Source organism: Sinocyclocheilus anshuiensis, unplaced genomic scaffold, assembly GCF_001515605.1.
Source record: "Sinocyclocheilus anshuiensis isolate Anshui unplaced genomic scaffold, SAMN03320099.WGS_v1.1 scaffold130, whole genome shotgun sequence".
NCBI classification, from domain to species: Eukaryota; Metazoa; Chordata; class Actinopteri; order Cypriniformes; family Cyprinidae; genus Sinocyclocheilus; species Sinocyclocheilus anshuiensis.
Window position 1 is genome coordinate 2,218,514 of NW_015544207.1, and position 21,157 is coordinate 2,239,670.

General features: G+C 37.0%; 3 protein-coding genes across 5 annotated transcripts in view; all 3 read right to left on the reverse strand.

The window, feature by feature from the left end:
* LOC107696960 (myosin-binding protein H-like) overlaps nucleotides 1-1,924 on the reverse strand; it is a 30,197-nt gene extending 28,273 nt beyond the window's left edge. For all 3 annotated transcript variants that reach the window (XR_001635142.1, XR_001635141.1, XM_016497536.1), the window contains exon 1: nucleotides 1,738-1,924. Coding sequence is in view for 1 of the 3 variants with exons in the window: in XM_016497536.1 (XP_016353022.1) it covers nucleotides 1,738-1,900 (163 nt within the window). In the remaining 2 variants the exon portion in view is untranslated. The remainder of the gene's footprint in view (nucleotides 1-1,737) is intronic.
* Nucleotides 1,925-6,431: 4,507 nt separating this feature from the next.
* LOC107696939 (neuron navigator 1-like) lies at nucleotides 6,432-9,316 on the reverse strand. The gene is made up of 4 exons (XM_016497510.1): nucleotides 9,171-9,316; nucleotides 7,857-7,926; nucleotides 7,437-7,763; nucleotides 6,432-7,348 (listed from the first exon to the last, which is right to left on the reverse strand). Exons 1-4 carry the CDS (start codon nucleotides 9,314-9,316, stop codon nucleotides 7,265-7,267), a joined length of 627 nt encoding a protein of 208 aa, XP_016352996.1. The 3' UTR covers nucleotides 6,432-7,264.
* Nucleotides 9,317-9,382: 66 nt separating this feature from the next.
* The window catches only part of LOC107696940 (neuron navigator 1-like), a 127,341-nt gene continuing 115,566 nt past the window's right edge, over nucleotides 9,383-21,157 (reverse strand). The window contains exons 17-27 of the mRNA XM_016497511.1: nucleotides 18,835-18,858; nucleotides 16,268-16,345; nucleotides 15,685-15,768; nucleotides 14,567-14,678; nucleotides 14,358-14,476; nucleotides 11,661-11,848; nucleotides 11,337-11,499; nucleotides 10,794-10,998; nucleotides 10,025-10,122; nucleotides 9,841-9,933; nucleotides 9,383-9,400 (exon numbers count right to left, since the gene is read on the reverse strand). Of these exons, the coding sequence (XP_016352997.1) occupies nucleotides 9,383-9,400; nucleotides 9,841-9,933; nucleotides 10,025-10,122; nucleotides 10,794-10,998; nucleotides 11,337-11,499; nucleotides 11,661-11,848; nucleotides 14,358-14,476; nucleotides 14,567-14,678; nucleotides 15,685-15,768; nucleotides 16,268-16,345; nucleotides 18,835-18,858 (1,182 nt within the window). The remainder of the gene's footprint in view (nucleotides 9,401-9,840; nucleotides 9,934-10,024; nucleotides 10,123-10,793; nucleotides 10,999-11,336; nucleotides 11,500-11,660; nucleotides 11,849-14,357; nucleotides 14,477-14,566; nucleotides 14,679-15,684; nucleotides 15,769-16,267; nucleotides 16,346-18,834; nucleotides 18,859-21,157) is intronic.

The following is a 21,157-nucleotide window of genomic DNA, read 5'->3' on the forward strand; positions in this document are numbered from 1 at the left end:
TAAGCGTTTTTTTTTTTTTTTTTTTTAGTAATAGTAGTTTATGGAGCAACAGCTGCAGGAATAGCACCTTCTTCCACAGCACAAACTTCAGCAGATATATATATATACTTACTTACCTTAACCTAACATAACCTCCCCCTCATGCAGTGGTCACACTGGTTTCCTTGGCAGCAACTAAAGACGTTAATGAAAAGTCAGGTGAAAAGACATGCCATTTAATTTCAGCATGCAGTGAGACATGCTCATCAACCACAGCCTGTTCTAGTATTGGCTGACAGCACACATTGTTGGTGATCAGTGGTTTTTGCACTCAGCAGGCCACCAGTTTACTGAAGATGCAACATTTGCTCCGATAGATGACTGCTGGATGAATCAGTCTTTGTAAAATGATGAAATCTGAACAATGTTAAGGTGTCAAAATTGGCAAAGAGATCAAACAAAATGCAGAAGGGGAGAGGAGTTCGTTTTGATCTTGAGATGTGGGTTAATGTAAAATTTACAATTTGAAAACTGAAAATGTAATATGATTTACATATTGTACAAGTGAGATGATCAAATGCTATTTGTAGTTTTATGCAAAACCTAAATAATTTCAACAGGGTAATAGTCATTCATATAGTCTATGCTGAGGTTTCGTCTTAAGGGGCAGCAGTTTAACCCTGAGCAGCAGGGGCAGAGGCTAGTGTTACATGTTAAATAAATGTTAGAAGATGTTAGGTACATGTTAGAGGAAGGTATAAATTACAATGCTGCTGTAAGACAAGGCTCAAGGATCAAATCACAGGTGCTTCCTGTTTAATTCATTTGCTTCTGAGGAAACTCTGGGCTTAGACTCATATTAGGGAAACTTCAACACACATCTATAATAATTAGTATATTTAGTTTTGTGACAGTTCAGGCTATCTATTATAAGTAATTATTGTAATGCCGACACCCAAGTTATCTTTTTACAATAACTTATCTTCTAGCATTATGTGGATGTTTAGAAAATTCAGTTTTCCTAAATAAAAATAAATAAAAAAACAGCTGCACAAAAAGGACATATTTGAATCATATAGCCTTAGTCTCTGCCAAAAATGATAGGTTTAATACTGTATATGCTACTATAATAAAACTTTAGTATTTTGACATACTATTAGACACTAGTAAGTAAGTAAATTCATAAATATATACTACTACTAGCTACCAGGAAGAAAAATCTACATTTATTTTATATAATTTTATTAATTATATATTATCATTACCATTTTGCAGCAGCTAAACAGTATATATATATATATATATATATATATAGGTCCCCATAACGTGATAAATACCAGGTACACACACACACACAAAATAAAATCTAAAAATAAAAACTGATTGTTGAATGAGAATAAAACTTTAATAGTAGGCCTCAATAAACAGCATTGGTAAATAACACTCTAAAATAACTAGTAACTTTGGTGTTTTGTCAGATTACAATGGCAAATGATAGCTAAAAGTGGAAGTAGCGCATGTTGTTCATTAGAGGGCGTGTGTGAGTCCTCGACAGAACTGATGATACTTTTATTATTTTATTAAAATAACAGCTGATAGACGTCCATGAACATTTTTGACTGTTAAGGTGAGTAGAAATTTTACAGTTTACATTAAAGTGCGACGAATTGTTCTTTTAAATGAGATGTTGTTAGGGTTAGGCACACTTTGAGGTATGTGCTGTTTAAATAAAGAGCAGCGTTCAGATGCGTGGAGTACCTTCAGGAGCAGGTGCCTCTGCAGCGGGAGCGGGTTCCGCCACGGCCGCTTCAGCGGGAGGCGCCTCGGCGGGGGAAGCCTCGGGCACCGGCTCTGCTGGCTTCTCCTCTTTCGGAGCAGCCTTCTTGGCTGACTTTTTGATAGGTGCTGGTTTGGCTGGCATGATGCTTGGGAAAACCTCAACAGGGCGGCCGGTCTTTGAAATGACAATGTCTTTTGGGACGTTCAATTTATACCGCCTCTGAGTATGGACCTTCGGGACTCCTCCTCTTCTTTAAATAGCCTTGATAAATCTGTTCTTTCTTATCAGCTCAGGAATAACCCTAAACGGATCTCACCTCATTACTCAAACTATTGCTTAACTCAGTATCATGTAGCTTATTTCGTGCCTAAATATTTCTGACTCTACTTTTACTTAACTTTTCTAATTTTTAATATCACTTCTTAATGTCTTGCATTTAATCCAAGTTTTTGTTTTGTTTTGTTGGCGCCCTCTTTTGTCTAAAATTGCAAATGAAAAAAAAGTGCGGTCTATACTGCACTTAAAAAATTCAGGCAGTAGAGGGAGACAAACCTCAAAAATAATTTTATCATAGGAATACACGAGTTGAGAGTTTAGTGATAAAAAAATACAAACAGCTGTCATGTTTTGTATGTTGGTTCAAGGTTAGGGTTGGATCCAGACTGAAGCTTGTGTAATTCCTAGTTTTCCTAAATAAAATAAAAAAAAAAACAGCTGCACAAAAATGACATATTTTAATCATATATAGCCTTAGTCCCTGCCAAAAATGATAGATTTAATACTGTATATGCTACTATAATAAAACGTTAGTATTTTGATATACTATTAGACAAGTAAGTAAATTCATAATTTATTGATTATCATGTTTTATTACATTTATGTAATAATTGCCAAATATCATTTTTTTTAACTTTAATAAATGCATAAAACCAGTGTAGGGATGGCACAAGTTTATTGGAAACGTGAGTGAATATTTGATGGAAGAAATTCTCAGCACATGCCTTTATAACCCCTTTCCAGCAGACAGTTTAAAAAATAATAATAAAAACCAACAATAACAAAAGGTGTCTCATCATAGGGCCGGACCTTTTCATATTTTACTGTGATTGTGGTCGCAGATGAGTTCTCTATTTACAATGTTTACAATTGCAATGTTCTATACAAAATAGAAAGATTTCTTAAAGAAAGCAAGAAAAAAAAAGAGGAAGAAGAAGAGAAAGAAAAACAGTTTTTGTTTAAAATCCCAGTGGGACAGGTAGGTCCAATGTGTTTTTCCCAGACAAACAATGGTGATACACATCAACATTAAAACACCATCAAACCTGCACATTAGCTTATCACATTGTTATCTGTCATTGGTACTAATAACTCAACTCTACAACGTTATTCCAGCGCTGCATAGTGACAAATCAATCTGTTTTGATAAACAATATTGAACCTGTTTAATCTAAAACAGGTGGGAAAAAACACAAGTTTACAAAGCACAGGTTTTGTATTATTATTGTGCCTGCTTGAACATTCAGCGTTGTTAGTCGTAAAATAATGAATAAATTAATCAAAACTTAGATAGACACTCCATTTTAGGTTGTCCAGTCTGTATCAGTTCATATGCAAGACAGCAGATATGATAAAGCACACTGTACTACGATGGCAAATATATCTGTGAGACGAGAAGAGACGGTGGGAAATGGCTTTAGTTTGTGCTAGCTGGTAAAGCAGCCTCAAATTTCCAGGACATCTGGAAACGAGACTACCGGCGAGCTCAAATCTCAATGTTATTTATAAGCTAGCATAAAAAAGGATAACACGTTCGCTCGCATTCTTATCCTCCACAGCAAACAATCCCTTGCAAAACATAATAGTTTAGGTATTGCAATGTCCAACGAGTTGGCTTATATTAGGCACATTTTCATGACAAACACTGGGGAATCTTCCCCAAAGCCCCAAACTATCCTTAAGCGATTAAGGGAAGTTTATGATCATACGATGAGCTGTTAAGACAGATTTTGGGGTACTTGTGTGATTTGAAGCACCGCTGCCACTTATTTTTTACAGTTTTTTTTATGGGTTGTTATGGCCAACTCAATCGTAAAAGCCATTCAATACCTTGTAAGATCCGGAAGAGAATACAGAGGACACTTTTATAGTGAATAACGTACATAGGCAACGTAATCTAGTTACTTTGTGGCAGTTAACTTGCCTCTACAGGAAAGGTGATAACTGAGAGATGACCGCGATCCTCGCTGTAATGTATATCTAAACAGACACATTCAGTTTATACAGTAGTTGTTATATTTTATCCTTGCTCTGTTTGTTCTACAATAGACCTTTTTTGTTAGCATTTTTTTTGGGCAATTTTTTTTTGAAAATCTATTTACAAATGTCAGACTCAGATCCTTCAGTAAAAATAAAAACAGAAAAAAGACTTAAAAAATGCTCCTCTGGTTATTCATTTGGAGAGCTACGTCTGACAGTAACAGGACACGTAAACACGAGCACAAGAGTCAGCAAGCATCATCTAGAGCACTAGGTGTGTTGGCAAACTGAAGTTTTGATCCAATTTACATTCTCAGATTACGTTTCATCTGACATTGCTATAGCGCTAGTACTAACCGGTTAGTACATGTACAAGAGAAATTCCGTTTCAATTTGGTAATTTATGAAAAAGATCACTTTGCTCTTGTAGACTGGTTGCCAACACATCCTTTGGCGTCTCATGGTAAGATGCCTTTTTTAGCTATAATTTTCCTCAGTTAAAGCTTTCATGCACATACAGTTCTGGAGCACCTGTAATCATTCAATAGCAAACGCATTAATGAGTTACAATCCACCATTGATATTTTTTAGGCTGTGTTGAATTGCAAGATATTCTATTATTACAATTGTTACTGGAATGATTTGAGAGTTTGTAAAAGACCCTGATATGGGGTCATCCTGTGACTTAAAATGACCAGAAATAATAATAATAATAAAAAAATAATTACGCATTTCCAAACCTGGCTACATTGTTACAGAAGACCAAAAGACATAAGTGTGTGTAAAACCATTTAGCTAACACTGATGTGATTTAACTTTGAAACTCTAGACATAACAAAGGCCAAACATAAATTGCTAAACCTCCTCCAGACATAACAAAGTGTTTAAACCATTTTGGCTTTGTTCACACTGCAAACAATCCTGATTTGTTTTCAAAACCAATCTAACTACATCTTATTTTGCAGGAGCTCAAATTGGCTTAATTTGTTCAGGCAGTGGAGCCAATATCCAGTATATTTACAGCCCTGTTTCCACCTTGTATTAATATGCATTTTTGATGATCCGATCACAAGTGTTAGGCACTAAATGCAGGTGTAAACATGGTCTAAAACTGTGATCGGATCACTGAAACCACATACAGAGGAAGTCAAAAATGCATGTGACCACATCACATTAATAATATGAATCCTCATTTGCTCCGAACTGAAGTGAAGCATCACCTTCTTGCCACCTGCTCAACTAACACTTGATTGTTCTGGGACGTGTTGAGAGAAAGTGCACCAAAATAAGTAATTCAAACTTCGTGGTGCTGGCAGCTGCAATCTGTATCTTTTTCATTTGCTTACATTCCTGCTCGCTCATAAGCTGCACAACATGGTTTCCTTCATTTAATAGTATTTGTGTGCCGCACTTGGGACTCTTGCAAAAAAGATGTTGAGTATCCCAAAATAAAAGGGGAGTTTCTCAACAAAATCCAGAAACAAGGGATCACAAGAGATGCATCTGAAACACGTTAATGCCAGGTGGAAACAGGACCTACATTAGTTGCTACATCAGCACAAAGCCAAGTGAATTGGGTTTGGGGTGTCAGTGAGAACAAAGCCTTTGATTATCTTGATGATCAATGAGCACCTTGGGTACTGGAGCTAAAGTTGAAAGTATACTTCACTTATCCATGTTTCGCTCTGGATCGCACAGTCCATGTTAAGCAATTCTTGTCTGTGCACAACATCGGTGTGCAGCCCGTTTTTTTGTGTCTGCATGCCATGACCTTGTGCATGGACAACAGCGATTGCGCAAGAGATTTGAGTGCTTGAAGGCTTACTAGAACATGCTCACGGTCACAATGCTCAAGTTCACTTTGAAGGGCTTGAATGCTCAGTGGTGTGGAAACATGGAAAATGAAGTATATCTGTACCTTAAGGTCAAAAGCACTATCACATAAACGATTACTGAAAGTAAGATGTTGCATACTGTTCCCATGCACCGGTAACAGCACCTTTGTTATAACTGACAGCTATTTATTTGCCTGAGGTCACCCTCCGACTGTATCAGGCGGTGGATCACATGAACCCTACTGCAGTCATTCCTAGCTTTGCTGCATTTCCAAGTGCCACCTTAATCCAGCAATTTTTTTCAACAATATCAGGCGGCAGATCACATGACATTTGCATATAATTGAACTTGATGAGTCTCTATCACTCATGTCGCCTCAAACTCTCACAAATTCTGGTTGTTTTGTTGCTACAACTCACCATTGGAGCGAACAACATACGAATCTTGAACAACCAGTCAGTGCTCTTGATTGAAAGCTACGAATCAAAGTGCATCCTCTACAGTCTACATCTGTCTGATGTCTGCATGTTTGATAGGAATGAATGCAACCTGGTGAGTCTCTATCACTCATGTCGCCTCAAACTCTCACAAATTCATGTTGTTTTTTTTTTGCTGCAACTCACCATTGGAGCGAACAACATACGAATCTTGAACAACCAGTCAGTGCTCTTGATTGAAAGCTACGAATCAAAGTGCATCCTCTACAGTCTACATCTGTCTGATGTCTGCATGTTTGATAGGAATGAATGCAACCTGGCTATGGGTATGTACTGCACCTTAAAACTACATCACTATGCAAACTGTGAGGTAATATAGAGTAATATTCTGATTGCTATGGAACTGACTTTATGATATATGGAGGGACATCATTTAAGGCTGAATTCTAAGCACCATCTTGTACATTACATTTTGCATCCATGCGAGTTGGTCTAAATGTAACTGCACCTTTGTGTACAGGGTTCAGGCGACTTGATCTTGAGGATGGAGTGTTGGTACTTTAGCAAACAAGAATAAATAGATTTTTGGTCCATATGGTCAAAAGTAATATCAAACAACTGTGGAGCACATTTTGTTCCCAGTATGGCAGACGAACATTTCATCTTCACAATCGTCCAGTCTTCAGAATCCCCAGTTGCAAGTATTGCCATGCCACTTGCAGGTTAAAAAAGCAAAGGAAGGACCGGTTAAGACAACAGTGCAAAAAAGATTCTCGCATAGATCTGGCAGGATCAGTTCTTCTGTTTTTCTTTCAGACTTAGAGTTTTGTCTGCCTTGACATGGTTGTTCTTGAGCATTTCTCTTCTCGACTCTCACAAGCCTTTTGAAGGAGACAGGAGGTGCAAATCAGCTGTACAGAACAGTGTTTTGTAACAGCACTAGCCATTAGTAAGCTCTCGAGTCTTTTAGCTCAGCCTAGAAAGTGGGGTTGCCAGAAATGTCCCGTTCGGGTGATTCGATGTAGTTGGCAGACTCCTGGAGTTTCAGCAGCATCGCCATCTGAATGAGGAACAGAACAAGGACAGCTTGTCACAACACATACAGATTTGTTCACAAAGGTTCAGGTGTAGTTGTACTAGACACTCACCAGTGGATCGGACTCCATTGTGGACAGAGACGTGTCCTTGTTGGACGTGACCCTGTCGTCACTGGGCTGCTGTGTTGGAGCAGAATTGGGGCCAGTGGTTGGCGGAGGGAGGTGAAAGAGTTTGGCCTGGTCCTGTTGAGCTGAAGGCCAGGGCAGCGTATCCCTCACCCACTCCACTGGATCCTCCCATGCTGATTTCTGACCATGGACCTGAAATATATCAATGCAGAGATTGAGCTTCAAGGCTCCACTGCACTTCGAGAAGACACAATAAGTGTCATATGATCCAACAAAACGCAACTCTTTTAGTAACAGATGAACTCTGTTCTAAAACCTAATGAGTTGCCTCATTTTGGCCAAGATGTAAAAGCCACGACATATCAAGCCGACTTCAAAGAACTAATGGCAATTAAAGTCGACGTTGTTGTCACTTCGCATCAGCTGTGTCTGGACCAAAAAGCTATGCTTCAACACACCGCACAGACTACACCTGCATGTAAGGAGTTAACTGTCTATATCAGCAGCTATTCATCTTTCAAAAGGAGAAACCGAATATACAAGATATACACAGACATACGAAATGTAAACAAAGCAGTGCTTGCTTACCATTCTGAATATCAGTTATGTTGATAACTTTCACCATTTTAAGCAGCTCATGTTGTTATAAAAATATTCGCGTATTGGAATGCTCCGGTAAGATAATGTAACATTACAATACAATACAGCCGGCTTCACTGACTTGCTCGCTTTCATCTCTTTTGCTTTAGTTTTTGTGCACTGACTCCTTCGTTAAAGTGAACATCCAATCAGAGTTCTCAAACTCACTGATGGCCATGGCGCCGACTCAACATGTTGAATTGGGCAAAATGCCACTGATGTGAGCCTGATGAGAGCCAACGTGGAATACACCAAAAAACTAGCCCCGTTGGCTGATGGCCAGCTTGGTGTGTCCTGGCCTTAAGGCAGAATAAACTCTGAAACCAGCCTAAAATGTTTTACTGGTGTCCCAGAACCCCTGTAGTAACAAAACACCACACAAGCCTGACCAGGCTAAGCACACCAGTGCTTGACCTGCAAACTAGCTTAAACAGTATTTTTCACCAAGGATACAAGCTCAGTAAAGGAAGACAGATAAAACTTAGAAAACCAAGATGTAGATGGATAAACAAGGTTAATTAGAACTCATTACCAAAAAGCATAGAGTTGTTAGCTTAGAAGCTGTTGAAATCAATTGGGAGTGTAAGTTGAGTCTCTTGCACTTTCTATATGGTGCACAAGAGTAACCATCAGGAGAGTTGCTCCCTATGAAGTGTGTTTCAATTTGGTCACTTATGAGGAGGACCATCTTCAGTGTTAATTTCGTCAACGAAGACGACGACGAAAAATATTCATTAACGAACATTTTTTCTGTGAGTAAGATATGGACTAACAAAGAACAGATTAATTTTTATCGGATAAAGGGCGTTTGCATATCTAGTCTCAGTATGGCAGCCGCAGTGGACGGATAGGCTACCAAAATGCGAACTAGCGATCTGAAACAATGGCCTCAGCACCCGAAGGGGTAGGGATAAGGTGACCAGACGTCCCGTTTTTCCCGGGAGTCACAATTAGCTGTCGAATTAACTTAAAGTTAGTGAAGGCGGGATAAAAAAAAAAAAAACTCATAGTCTTGAGCGCAAATGGAGAAAAACTAACTTGGAAGTTTTTAGAATTGCGTGATAGGAGCTTCCTCACCATTTGTGATATTTGCAGGTCAGTGCACTGTTGACCAGGTCAGTGATGGAAGACGCGTCACTGATATCGTCCAAGATAATGACCAATGGAATGTGCTCAGTGCCACAGTCTCGGTCAATCTGACTGGCCAGATTAGACAGGTACATATTATTTTACCTTAAAATATTGTGACATTTTTTAAGAGATACAACATACAATACAATATCGCGTCCTTAACGTAGGAGATAGTCCTGATGTACGAATACAAAGAACACATTAGATTAATTAAGTATTATAATAAATACATTAATTTAAATCAGTCAATCAATCAATCCATCCATCCATCTATTATATAGTAAACACACATACACACACACCAATTACATTTAAAACAATTTACAGTAAATATAAAATAATTTTCAAAAAATTTAAATCAAGAAAAAAAGATATTGAAAATCTATTGACTTTTGATAATATTCCATGAGTCATTATCAAAATCACCTACTGAATTTTGATAATGTCGGCTATTAAATATCATCAGCAATGACGGTATTATTTGCATACTAAAACATTATTCAATTTTTTTCATACATCTTTTGCATACTACATTATGATTTTAAAATTACGACCTTCCTTTTTTGCATATATTTAAACATTTTAGCTGTCTTTACACCACAGAATGAGATCTCACCCTGAAAGCTGTGGAGATGTCTGTGTCTAACATAGACCATTCAGTTTTCCCATGAATCCTCACAGAGCCGATGTAGAAATCCTGCTGCCTCACCTGCTGATTGTACACCAGTTGGCTTATTTAGTGCATATGATCTAATGTTGATGTATGTAAAGCCATTTGCAATATGTTTTCACGTATTCACCTCTCTGGACACTTGCTGGTCAGCTATACGGACCACCACACGCGTAAAGACCTCATTCCTCTGAGATGACAGGCTCAGTAACTCCATAGGAGCAATGTCTGCTTGACAGAAATAATTATTTGACTCAATCCGCCAGTGACATTTCTAGATTAGTAATGGGAAGCAATGCTTGAAGCTAACTAGTTTTTATCATAGACTGTATAAAAGCATGGACGTAGTGTCCGTGATGTCAACCGTATGTTTCTGAAGAGCATTTTTGAAGCTCAAAGTGGGCGGAGCCGGCCGTCGCCATCTTGGCAGCGCGTCACCGCACGTCACTCCCGGATAATTGAAAATGGGCAAAGAGGCGGGAGCTGGTTGCTGAAACCACACCCACCTAGCTCGACGGTGGTGACAGCAGCGGCAATCCACCTGCCACTCAAGTGGCCACGCCCTTAATTATGCAGAACTTTAAGGCTTAATATAATTTAAACGGATGAGTTATAAAAAAATTCACCCCCCTCACAGTTGTCATGAAGGGAAAATTTAGCTATATAGACCAAAACCACTTTTTGTACCAGGCTGTAAACATTTTTTTTTCTGCTGTAAAGTTGGGAATTTTAACATAGGGAGTCTATGGGACTTGACTCCCTTTTGGAGCCAGCCTCTAGCGGCCAGTCGATGAATTGCAGTTTTAGTCACTTAGTGTTGGTTTCACGAGAGAGAGCGGAAGGTTGCCGCTTGGTTTTTATGTTTAAGTATGATATGGCATGTGACTACAGGAACTCACCAGTGTTGGAGCACTCATTGAGGCTGAGGCTGAAGGACTTGGTGAGGCTCATGGGTGGTTTGGTTTGGTTGGAGTTCAGTAGGCTGGCCAGACCAGACGGCTGGGAGGTGGAAGTAGAAGGTGGGCTGCAAGGAAGGACAAGGGATGATGGAGCACTTCCTGTTTTCAGCTGATCGTTCTCTGCCTTCAGACTCTCCACCATACTCTACAATGAGAGAGTTTGATTAAAGTTTTGTTTTCAATGTAATGTTTGACATGCAAAGTCATGAACTGCAGTGAAGATATGCACGGTTTCACAGGCAAAACATATCCATTGTCTACTGTCAATAGTTTAGTGATGTATGCTCACACAGAAGTTACTTTCAAACCACTAAGCTTTGTGTTGGTCAATGCGACAAATTCACATGACCAACATGAACCCATTGCAAAATCTGTGAAATCTATCGCCCTTATGTGTAATTCCCAATCGCGTAGATTCCTATCGATTTTGCCAATGAAAATTCGCAGAGCAAACACCAAAACATCACTAAACCAGTCACTGACCTGCATGTTGTTCATGGTCTCTTGTAGCTGCTCCAGCTGATGTGCTGAGCTCAGCGCTTCTAGCCGAATGTCCGTCAGTTTCATCTCTTTCTCCCACAGCTCAGACCGCAGCTCAGACACCATCTTCTCATCGCTCTCGTTTTCCTCGTTGCTTTCATGGATCCTGTTAGAACGCAATGTCATTACTGTTTAAAAAGTGCTAACACTTAAAAGCAGTCTAAAGGGTGTAATAGTCCAATTACTGCTGCATTTCAAAAGTGAAATTGCCCACTTTTGCCTGATTTTCGCCTGATATTGTGATTGGCACATGAAGAATTTACTCACACAGAGGAGGTGGCTGATTGGCTGGATGGGAGGGAAGTGGGCGGGTTCTCTCCATCTTCATGACCCAGTTTTGGTGAGTTGGGTGCAGAAGAGTCTGGAGTGGCGATCTCTTCAATATCAGAATACATGGAGCCACCTTTAATGGCGCCCTTCTTAATGCTGAACGCCTTGCCAAAAGAACTTCGTAACTACAGAGAATTCGAGAGAAAGGCAGAGAACTTAAAACACACTGAAGTAATTCACAAATATAAGAATAAATGTTTATTCGGATTTTTTTCACTCATTTAAAGTTTATTAACTTTCACTGTTGTTTATGTGAAATAAGTCTTATTTGATCAAAAATAAAATAAGTAATTTGTGGGATATTATTACAATTTAAAATAACTGTTGTATGTGAATATATTGTAAAATTCAATTTATTCCTGTGATCAAAGCTAAATTTTCAGCATCATTACTCCAGTCTTCAGTGTCACATAATCCTTCAGAGGTCACGTTAATATGCTGATTTGCTTGCCATTTCTTATGAGCATTAAAACAGTATTTCTGTGGAATACATTTTTTCTGGATTCTTTGATTAATAGAAAATTTTTTTTTTTTTTTGCAAACAAAAATCTTTTGTAAAATTATTAATGCCTTTACTGACACTTTTGATCAATTTATTGCTGAATTGCTGAATAAAAGCATTAATTTATTTATATACATTTATGTGAAAATGTTATCAGCTTCTTAGAGTATAATCATAATCATATTGTAAGGAGATGTACAATTTGAGGTTCATTTTACATTCTGCAAACCTCCCTAGTTGATCAAGTGTTGAATTCAATGAAGATACTTCAAGCACAAAAGGACAGACACTTAAACAACAGCACAAGAGAAAAGGACAGATGTTTTTCAACAAGTGCACTTGAAACACTCAGGTGTTGGTGTGGATAGTTATATGTGATGCAATCATTCCTAGAAATTAGCTTGCAGCCTTGAACCACAAAAAATAAAACACAGGTAAAATACCAAAGAGCTGTAACAAATGATTTCATCATGCAAAGTGATCTGTCTCTACTATACATGCCAGAGTTACTGGCATGTATAGTGCACATGTCTTCACAGAAACAATAGTCTGCACTGTTGTTTACTTCACTGGTTTGCACTCTATATGTCATGTGCCTTGTGCTGCTTTATATATTTTTTTACATTTTACCTTATTTGTATATTTGTATAGTTGTATTTTATATTTAATCTGTATCTATCTGTATTTATGTTCTACTGTTAGTGTTATCTGTATGCACCAAGGGTCTGAGAGTAACGCAATTTCAATTCTCTGTGTGTATGTGCTGTACATGTGGAAGAATTGACAATAAAGCAGACTTGACTTCACTTGACTTGACTTAGTGTGAGTGTTCAGCTGCAGCTTCATTCTTGTATGTGTGACAGATTTAATAACTGCTTTTCTTCTTCTTCCGTCATAGCCATATGACACATTCACAGTGTTACCACATGTTTACAGTATTAGTAAAATAGCATTCTAGAGAGAATTCACTAAGAATGAATGGAGCCTAGTGATAGAGCTGGTCACTTGCACCACTTTATAAAAAGCATGTGTGTCCTCGTTTTGTCAGTTCTTAGCAGCTGGTGCTAACTAGAGGTTGACCAATATGGATTCTGCATGGCTGATAGAGTATATCTAGTGAAGTAGGGTGGCTGATGTCCGATACAGGCCAATATTATATTGAATTCAAATATGGTAATGATATCGCATTTAATAAAATATCCTAAATATTGCATGCATGACCAATTTTTGCAAAGACATTTATATTTGTTGTTCAATATATTTATTAAAATTAGAGATAAATCATTTGAAAAAATAGATAAATCTGTAAATGAACAAATTTGTATTTTAAATAGCATCTTAAAGGGATAGTTCACCCAAAAATGAAAATTCTGTCATTAATTACCCTCATGTCGTTCCAAACAGAATTTTCATTTTTGGGTGAACTATCCCTTTAATGTTATTATAGTATTTTTCACAGATAAAGAAGTGAAAAAAGTAAACACTGTGAATAACTACATTCAGTAATCTGGTAAGTCTGTGTGAACTGGGAATCACATTTTCTCATTTCACATACAGTACACAGTGAATATAATATGAATATGACATGAATTTGTTGTACTGGCAAACTGGATATAGAACTGGATATAAAGCATTAGACATGTTTGATTTTCAATTATTAGAGAGAACAATGACACTAAGCCAATAAAGATGGTGAAAGACAACTTCTGTCTCTGCACTCGCTTGGATTTCAGTGCTGTCAAAATAAAAGTCCTGCTTTCAACACTCAATGACCAAACAGAAAAAAACAATGGCTGATGCCAGTAGCTAAAAATGACAAATTTCTGCATTGGCGATTTATTGGTCGACCACTTGTGCTATCTGCTCAGTAAATTCACCTCATAACATTTGTAACATATAGTATTTTACACATATGAAAGTATAAGCGGCAGTGACTGTTAAGAGGAGCTGCACCGATGGTAACCTTTATAGAGCGGTTAGAAACAACAGATGAGGAACATTCCCTCAGAGAGACATATAAACTTACCTCGTAGACCTTAGAGATTTACAAAGAATATGTGAAAACTGTGGTTATGCGCGAGCAGATAATAATAGTCACTATAATTCCATCTTAGGCTCTTTCTTCCGCTTACCCAGCTCTTTTTCTTCTTCTTCTTGGCGTCGTCTTTCAAGCTGCCCACACTGGAGTGACTGGTAATGCTATTCAGACTAGAAATGCTCTCGGATGAGTTCTGCCTCCTGATTCGCAACTCTGAGAGAAGAAATAAAGAACGTTTGTTTGCTAACATTCATTGGATATTAAGCTAAAACTCAATTTGAGGTGCATGTTTGCTGTCTTCACCTTTGGGGGCAACATCTGGGTTACTGAGTGCGACTTGGATGACGGCCTGCGCCTCCATGTTCTTGGTCTTTAGGCTCTCGATTGTTTCTCTAAGGTCCAGTAATTCACTGTCCTATAGAGAAAAAACACAGATGTATTTAGTCTGTGCTCATCCATTTAAAGCATAAACATTGAAACAGCATTCCCCAAAGCACTGCTACTGACGGTTTTCCAAACAAATGTAAGTTCACTTCTGCTTTCCGCAATGATTTACTGCCTGCACTTGACCAATGACATTTACAGCAGACAAAGCCACAGGGACGTCTACAAAAGGTCCTCCAGCTATGCATCACTGGTATCTCAACATCATGTGCTTTTTCTAAATCACTGAAATGATCTGTAGGGTCACAGCCACTGAAACGAATGCATGAATCCGGGTCGCTGCCTCGCAGCGTAAGCTCTCTAGACCGGCTGCCTCTTTCACAGAGGGCAATGTGGCATGAAGGTCAGCGTTGCACTTCTAAACCCTCCTGCATGTGCGTTAATTTAGCCAAAGGCAAATCATGAACTCAAAATTTTGGAGTATTGCACAGATAAACACAGTGACCCCTTGACAGTAAATTAAAGCCAGCAACCCCCAAAATCCATTCAGTCATGATTTGACCCAAATTTGCTCTTTGGCTCTCTGTGACTCTGTGAGGTTACATGTATTGATCTAAATATGGGCGGTAAAAGGACAGTTAAGGGGTAATATGTTTCAAACACATGGTCCAACCCCCCCACCCCACCCCCCTTTTTTGTTTTTAAAACATGGTACTACACTGAAAGAAATGGTGTAGAATTCACTTTGAAACAATTTTGACTCAGAAATTACTAGAATATTTAAAAAAAGAATTACAAAGAAATGTCAAGTAATGGGAAATTAAAGATAAAATGTTGTAGTAGAAAGACAGAAAGAAATATTTTCTTTTAAAACATTTTCTAATAAATTTGGTCAAGGATCCTGCTTCATCACGATATGAAAAGCTAATGCTGTAACTGTTACCAATAAGCTATAAATTATGGAACTTCATACCCATAAATGGTGGAACTGAGATGATTGCAGGAGTTTTTGGTTGTTTTAAGGATGAATATCATACCTTCTGATCAGAGCTGACAGAGAGGGTCTGGAGTCGAGAGGTCATGAGGGCCAGACTCTGCTCAAATGCTGCCACCAGGTTAGCCTATAGATAAACAAAAATAATCCACTGAATTGCATTACATATGATCATCATATAATTAAAGTAATATTAAATAAAGAATAATAAAAAAAAATAAATACACACTACCGTTCAAAAGTTAGGGTTCTGTAAGATTATTTTCTAAGTTTCTAAAAGAAGTCGCTTATGCTTACTAAGTCTGCATTTATTTGATAAAAGTAAAACTGATATTGTGAAATATTATTGCAATTTAAAACAACTGCTTTCTATTTGAATGTATTGTAAAATGTAATTTATTTCTGTGATCCAAAGCTGGATTTTCAGCATCATTACTCCAGTCTTCAGTGTCACGTGATCCTTCAGAAATCAGTATAATATGCTGATTTGCTGCACAAGAAACATTCATGATTATGGTCAATGATTTTTTCATCATTCTTTTATGAATAGACTGAATAGAATAACTGAATAGTGTACTGTACATACAAAATAGTATGTGCGTTCCTATGTGACAGTGTACACTTACATTAGCAGACAGCTGTGAGGTCAGATTGGCCACCTTCTCCTGTGAAGACTCCAGCTCCCTCCTCAGCTTACGGATTTGCTGTGAAGAACCGCACAAAGTTATTAACCAACATATAATTCAATGCATAAATCTGCATCAAAAATTTAAAGGAATAGTTCACCCAAAAATGAGAATTCTGTCATCACTACTCTTCCCCATGTTGTTCCAGACCTGTATGACTGAAGACTGTCAAGCTCCAAAAATGACAAAACAGCAAAGTAAAAAATCATGAAAGTACTCCATACTTTTGAAGTACTCTGAAGTCCTAGGATAGCTTTACATGAGAAAAGGTCATTAATTGACTGACAATGTTCTCCAATAAAGCTCTCACATCTCATTTGTGCAGTTCATATGAGCTACTTTTATATTGTCATTTCTGAGCTTGCCATTGAATTCCACTGAATAAAAAAAGCAGAACACAGCAGAAAAAAACCCCTCATTCTGCTGATCGTCTGCTTTTGTGTTCCAGGGAAGAAAGCAAATCATATAGGATTGTCGTTATGGGATATTCATAGTCATTGCAGGAGTAAATGATGACAATTTTCATTTTTGGTGAACTATTCCTCTAATGATCAGATTATTTACTTTCACATAAATCTCTAAATTGTTTTTCCTAATTGACAGTGTTACAGTCAGACTGAACTGCTGAAGCTCACTGCAGCTGCTGGAAAACTGTGACAGATGATATTTAGCACTCCCAATAGCAACTGTGTCTGTTTATATGATCTCTATTTGGAACACGCTGATAAACTCTATACATGCAACTGAAGACAACAGAAAGACGAATGGAGAGTATATTCACATATTATGAGGCGCAGCAGACCAGAACAACACACACAATGACTAAAATCAGACTCACTTCAAGCCTTCAGGCTTGGAATGCAAAACTTCACCAAGTACACTTTTTGTCCATCTCTTGGTGAGACACCTTAATTTTGCATCCATAGATCAAGTAGACACATCACGAAAGAGTGAAGGCCTTTTCCCATCAGGATATGAAACAATAGCACCACAACGATAATATACAAAAACTAGTCTAACTAATGCAATGTGCCAAGTCTAAAACACCATAATGCAGTCTAAAAGCCTAAAATGTCATTTTTTTTTCTTTTCTTTTCATTTGAAAGGATTATTATTATTTTTAAAATTGTATACTATTTTTTTTTAATTAGATATTATTAGATAGATATTATTTTGATTATATTTATATCCCTCACATTTTTGTAAATATTTTATTATACCTGTCCATGTGACAACACTGAAGAAATGACACTTTGCTACAATGTAAAGTAGTGAGTGTACAGCTTGTATAACAGTGTAAATTTCCTGTCCCCTCAAAATAACTCAACACACAGCCATTAATGTCTAAACCGCTGGCCACAAAAGTGAGTACACCCCTGAGTACAGTGAAAATGTCCAAATTAGGCCCAAAGTGTCAATATTTTGTGTGGCCACCATTATTTTCCAGCACTGCCTTAACCCTCTTGGGCATGGAGTTCACCAGAGCTGTACTCACTTCTGTGAGATACTGTATATAGTATATAGCATATATAGTTATTATTGTTAACATTAATTAAAGATAATTTACTATAGATACAGAGTATAGATATAAATGCTTTATATAAATGACATTATACTTTATAAATAAATTTAAACTCAGCAATTCAATAAATGTATATATTAATTTATATTTTCTTATTTGTTTGGATGCTGAATATTTTTTTTTATTTTAATTTCTATTAATATAAATTCTAGATATCAAAGTTTCATATAAAATGACAAACTTAGCAATTACAATTTTAATCCAGCAATTAAATATATTGTTTTATTCTGAATCAAGGTCATTTTCTTAATTGTTTGGATGCTGAAAATTTGTTTATTCGTTTTATTAATATAAATGAAAGATATCCAAGTTTCATATAAAATGACAAAAATGTGGCAATTTATTGCAATTTACAATTTAATTCAACAACTAAATTTTTATTCTGAAGCAAGGTAATTTTCTTAATTGTTTATGCTCAATAAAATGTTTGGCCTTCATTTAGATATCAAGTATTTTTCATAAAAAAAAAAAAAATCGATGTCAGTACAAATATTTTGAATGTGACAATTACTTTTATTTTTAATTATATAATATTTCATTTTTATTCTATTTTTATTATTTGGTGTTTGTTTTATCCCATCTGATGTGAATAGGCCTTCACATTATAGTTATGAAACACAGAACATGGAGGCAACTATAAATACCAACATGTGGCAAGTGGTTAGCTACTGATTTCCTTCAGCCCAGAGACAGTCGGTCATGATTGAATGAAACACAGCAGAGGAATCTCATAACAGCCTTCTGGACAGCTAATGACAGTTAAAGGCTTTGACTCTATGTGTTAGTTCATTAGCTCCTAACATTAGCTGACTTCAGCTGTTATGATCTCTGAGAACATGTATGACAAAAAGAGGTTATTAATATGACTGTCATTAATTTCTGAATGACAGAGAGGGAAACTCAGAGATGAGAGACAGACACTCACCTCGCCCTGCATTCTCTCCTCCGCCTGAGAGAAGCACGGAAGAAAAGAACGACAGATAGACAGTAAGATACTAAAGAAATGGAAGTTTATAGTGAATACAAATGAAAAAAGGTCTAAAACAGGGCTGCACGATTTGGTTGATTTTTTTTTTTTTTTTTTCAAAATATTTTGTCTCTGAATTGTTGTTGTGTTTTCTGAATTGTTATTTTGTTTTTTAGACTTGCATTTGCGTTTGTAATTTGTTATTTTGCTTTCAGAATTGTGATTTGTTTTGCACTTCACGGCCACCGTACATCTAAGATGTCAAAGCTAAATAAATAAATAAATAAACATAAGTGTGTTTACACTTGTTCTCTGTAAAGGAACCAAATTGAATTTGCTTTCAGATTACCTAAAATTCTGTGGGGAGAAAAAAATCACATTATACACATTAATATATATATTATATATATATAGGGATGGGAAGATTCCCGGATTTGCACGGTGCATCGGCATAAAAAGTTAACGATATGATGCATCGGTTTAAAAAGTGTGCATCGGCTACAAGTTGTCATTTATATTGCAATGAATCGTTTCTAAACTGTTTGCATCAGTAACAACCGATTTATTTATATCTATAAAACGGATCGTTCCGGTCCTTGATTCTGATTGGCTGAGCCGCGTTCGAAGCTGTTGTAAATTACTCTACAAACATACACCTTTGTTTACGTTTGTGTGTTGCTCGGCAACCACTTTGTTGCAACCACAACTGTTTCTGAGGAACTACATTGTTTGGCGGAAGAATGCTGTTTTTATTAATATCATTACACTTTATTTGCTCTGTTTTATTCTGTGAAACCTTACTACGTATATGGAATAACCGTTTTATAAAAGCAATAAGCCCCGTGAAGCCGTGGTCCGCTTCGAGTAGTGCCTAACAATGCACCTTAGCTGTTATAAATTCACTGTAAACCACGGATTCTTGGGGCTTATTGCTTTAATAACTACTAGTGGATGCGCTATACTTGTATTATTTAGAACGTGACCAATAATTTTATATGTAGATTGACTTCTCCTCTCTAAACTGTTTCTCAAGCGCGCTCTCTCATCACCGCTGCGCGTGAATATGATGGATCACAACACCACTACGGAGACCTGAGGAAAAGCGGGGATTAAAGTCCAAAACCTGACTTGAAATAACCTAACAAATAAAGCGGGGCTAAAAATGATCCATAAATGACAAATTAAGTTCACACAATCTCACTAATTTGTGCACGCTTATTTTTAAGCAGCCTTAAAGTCTGCGTGAACCGGAAGTTGCTGCCGACTTTATTTCAGTGTAGTGACGTATTTCCAGCTGAAACGGAATATTGAGTAGAGGGCGGGGTTTTATTTTTGCGGTCCTTCTCTCTGTTGGAGGGGTGTGTTTAACTATATTCTGCCCAAGCCATCAAACTGACATCATCAGAGAAGGAATGCCATTCCAAACCGGAAGCAAATGTTCAGATTTTGATTAAAGATTACCAAGACAAAATTTTTTTTTCAGCGGATTAACTTGCACGGATTAATTGTTCACATCAAGACTAGCAATGTGGGCTAGTAAAGCAAATAAAGCCAATTTTGATTTCATGCTGACTTTAATGTCGATCATGGATCAAATCGATCCACCATGACAAACAGCGAATATATCTGTGCTGTTTAATGCATTTGAGACGTTGTGTTTTCCTCAGTGCATAACTGACATGTCACAGGTATATTTTTCATCTGTAAATGTTAGAAAGTCATGCAAACATATCTATTTTGCTGTCAGGAGTGGGCGAGTGAACGAGCACTGCTGCGCGCTAAACAGACGGAGCACGATAGAGTAATAGCGCAATAATTCTGAGTAAAATATACATTTTGCTAAAATTTTTGTTGTTGGACATTAAATGTGTATTTTGTACAATTACACCTACATAAACATGTATTTTTATGATAGCAGTAACTGTAAAGGGACTATTGCAATGGGTAAATCAAATGTACAGTACTAATTACTAAGCTCAAATGAGTTAATATGAGTTTCTTATAGCAGTTCAAATATAGCCATTTTCTTTATTATTTATTTTCATTTTTAATTCAGTGATTTTAACTTTTAATTTAGTTATTTTAATGCTTTAAAGAGCAATTTTATATTGTTCTGCTATCTGTTCTGCAAACTATAAAAGGTACAGCTGTCATAAAACCAGAGAGAAAGGCTGCATGGCTAGGAACTGTAAAAAACAAAAGGTCAAATAATGTATGTGAGAGAGTGGTAATATCATTGTGTACTTATTGGTCAGTGTTAGAGGAACTCAGCTTAGTCTGA

Coding starts and splice junctions, on each gene's coding strand:
- LOC107696939 (XM_016497510.1), bottom strand. CDS start 9,316: ATGTACCTGTCTAATCTGGCCAGTCAGATTGACCGAGACTGTGGCACT. Junction 7,927..9,170: donor ACCTGCAAATATCACAAATG/GTGAGGAAGCTC, acceptor CCTTACATGCAG/GTGTAGTCTGTGCGGTGTGT. Junction 7,764..7,856: donor TGATGCGAAGTGACAACAAC/GTCGACTTTAAT, acceptor ATTAGGTTTTAG/AACAGAGTTCATCTGTTACT.